This window comes from Propithecus coquereli, unplaced genomic scaffold (assembly GCF_000956105.1).
Source record: "Propithecus coquereli isolate 6110/MARCELLA unplaced genomic scaffold, Pcoq_1.0 Scaffold40, whole genome shotgun sequence".
In the NCBI taxonomy this organism is placed as follows: Eukaryota; Metazoa; Chordata; class Mammalia; order Primates; family Indriidae; genus Propithecus; species Propithecus coquereli.
In genome coordinates this window covers 2,373,303-2,374,444 of record NW_012149730.1, presented here as the reverse complement: position 1 = coordinate 2,374,444, position 1,142 = coordinate 2,373,303, and the positions used below count along the sequence as shown (strand labels likewise).

Sequence of the window (1,142 nt, the reverse complement as noted above, 5' to 3'; positions counted from 1 at the left end):
TCAGAATGTTACAAAACTTTTTTTCTTCATCATTCTTTTCATAACATTTATTACTTCCTTATTTCTTAGACTATAAATAAAAGGATTCAATAAGGGAATTACTAAAGTATAAAAAACAGCAACGGGTATGTTTTTATCCTCTTCTTTAACTGAACTTGGTTGAACGTACACAAAGAGAAGAGAACCATAGAATATTGAGACAGAGAGAAAGTGGGATGCACAAGTAGATAAGGCTTTGCTTCTTCCTGCTTTGGATTTCATTGTGAATATTGTGAAAAGGATGCAGAGATAAGAGATTAAGACTATGGTAATAGTGGAAATTTGAATTGACCCTGCAAAGATAAGTATCATTAATTCATTGATATAGGGGTCAACATAGGACAGTTTGTATAATGGAAGGACATCACAGAAAAAGTGATTGATTTGATGAGGTCCACAGAAGGTTAACCTAAACAGAAATCCTACGTGAATCATGGAATGCAGGTTTCCAGCTATGTAGGCTCCTGTGGCCATCTGAATGCAGAGTTTCCTTGACATCTTGGTATGGTACTGCAGTGGGTTGCATATGGCCACATAGCGATCATAGGCCATTGCTGCCAGAAGAAAGCAGTCTGTGGTTTCTGCAAGGCAGAGAAAGTAAAATTGTGCCATACATTCATAGAGAGAAATGCTTCTGTCCTCAGAAAAGAAGTTCTCTAACATCTTAGGGGTAATGGCACAGGAGCAACAGGAATCCATCAGAGCCAGGTTGCCCAGAAAGATATACATTGGCGTCCGCAGACGATGTTCTGTATAAATTAACACCACCAAACCAAGATTCCCCACCATGGTGATCACATAGATGGCAAAGAACACCACAAACAGAAGGGTCTTCAGCTCTGGGTGATCTGTAAATCCTATGAGGATGAACTCAGTTATCAAGGAGTAGTTGTTCCCATTCATGTCAACCTTGTCTGCTGAGAAAGGAATTATGGAGATATAAGATTCTAACATAGAGTATATAGTTTTTCCTTCCCTTCACTTTCTTTCTTTTTATGACTGGGAGAAGAACTTCTTTTTCAAGCTTCCCTTACTGTCTCTGAAACACAGGCACACATAATTCTAGGGGAACATTTGTTCCAGTATAGTGGCAGCCTCTGTGA

General features: G+C 38.9%; 1 protein-coding gene across 1 annotated transcript; it reads right to left on the bottom strand.

Annotated features, from left to right (window-relative positions):
- Positions 1-942, bottom strand: LOC105817205 (olfactory receptor 5K3-like). Its single transcript, XM_012652835.1, has one exon. It carries the CDS (start codon positions 940-942, stop codon positions 1-3), a length of 942 nt encoding a protein of 313 aa, XP_012508289.1.
- Positions 943-1,142: the final 200 nt, after the last annotated feature.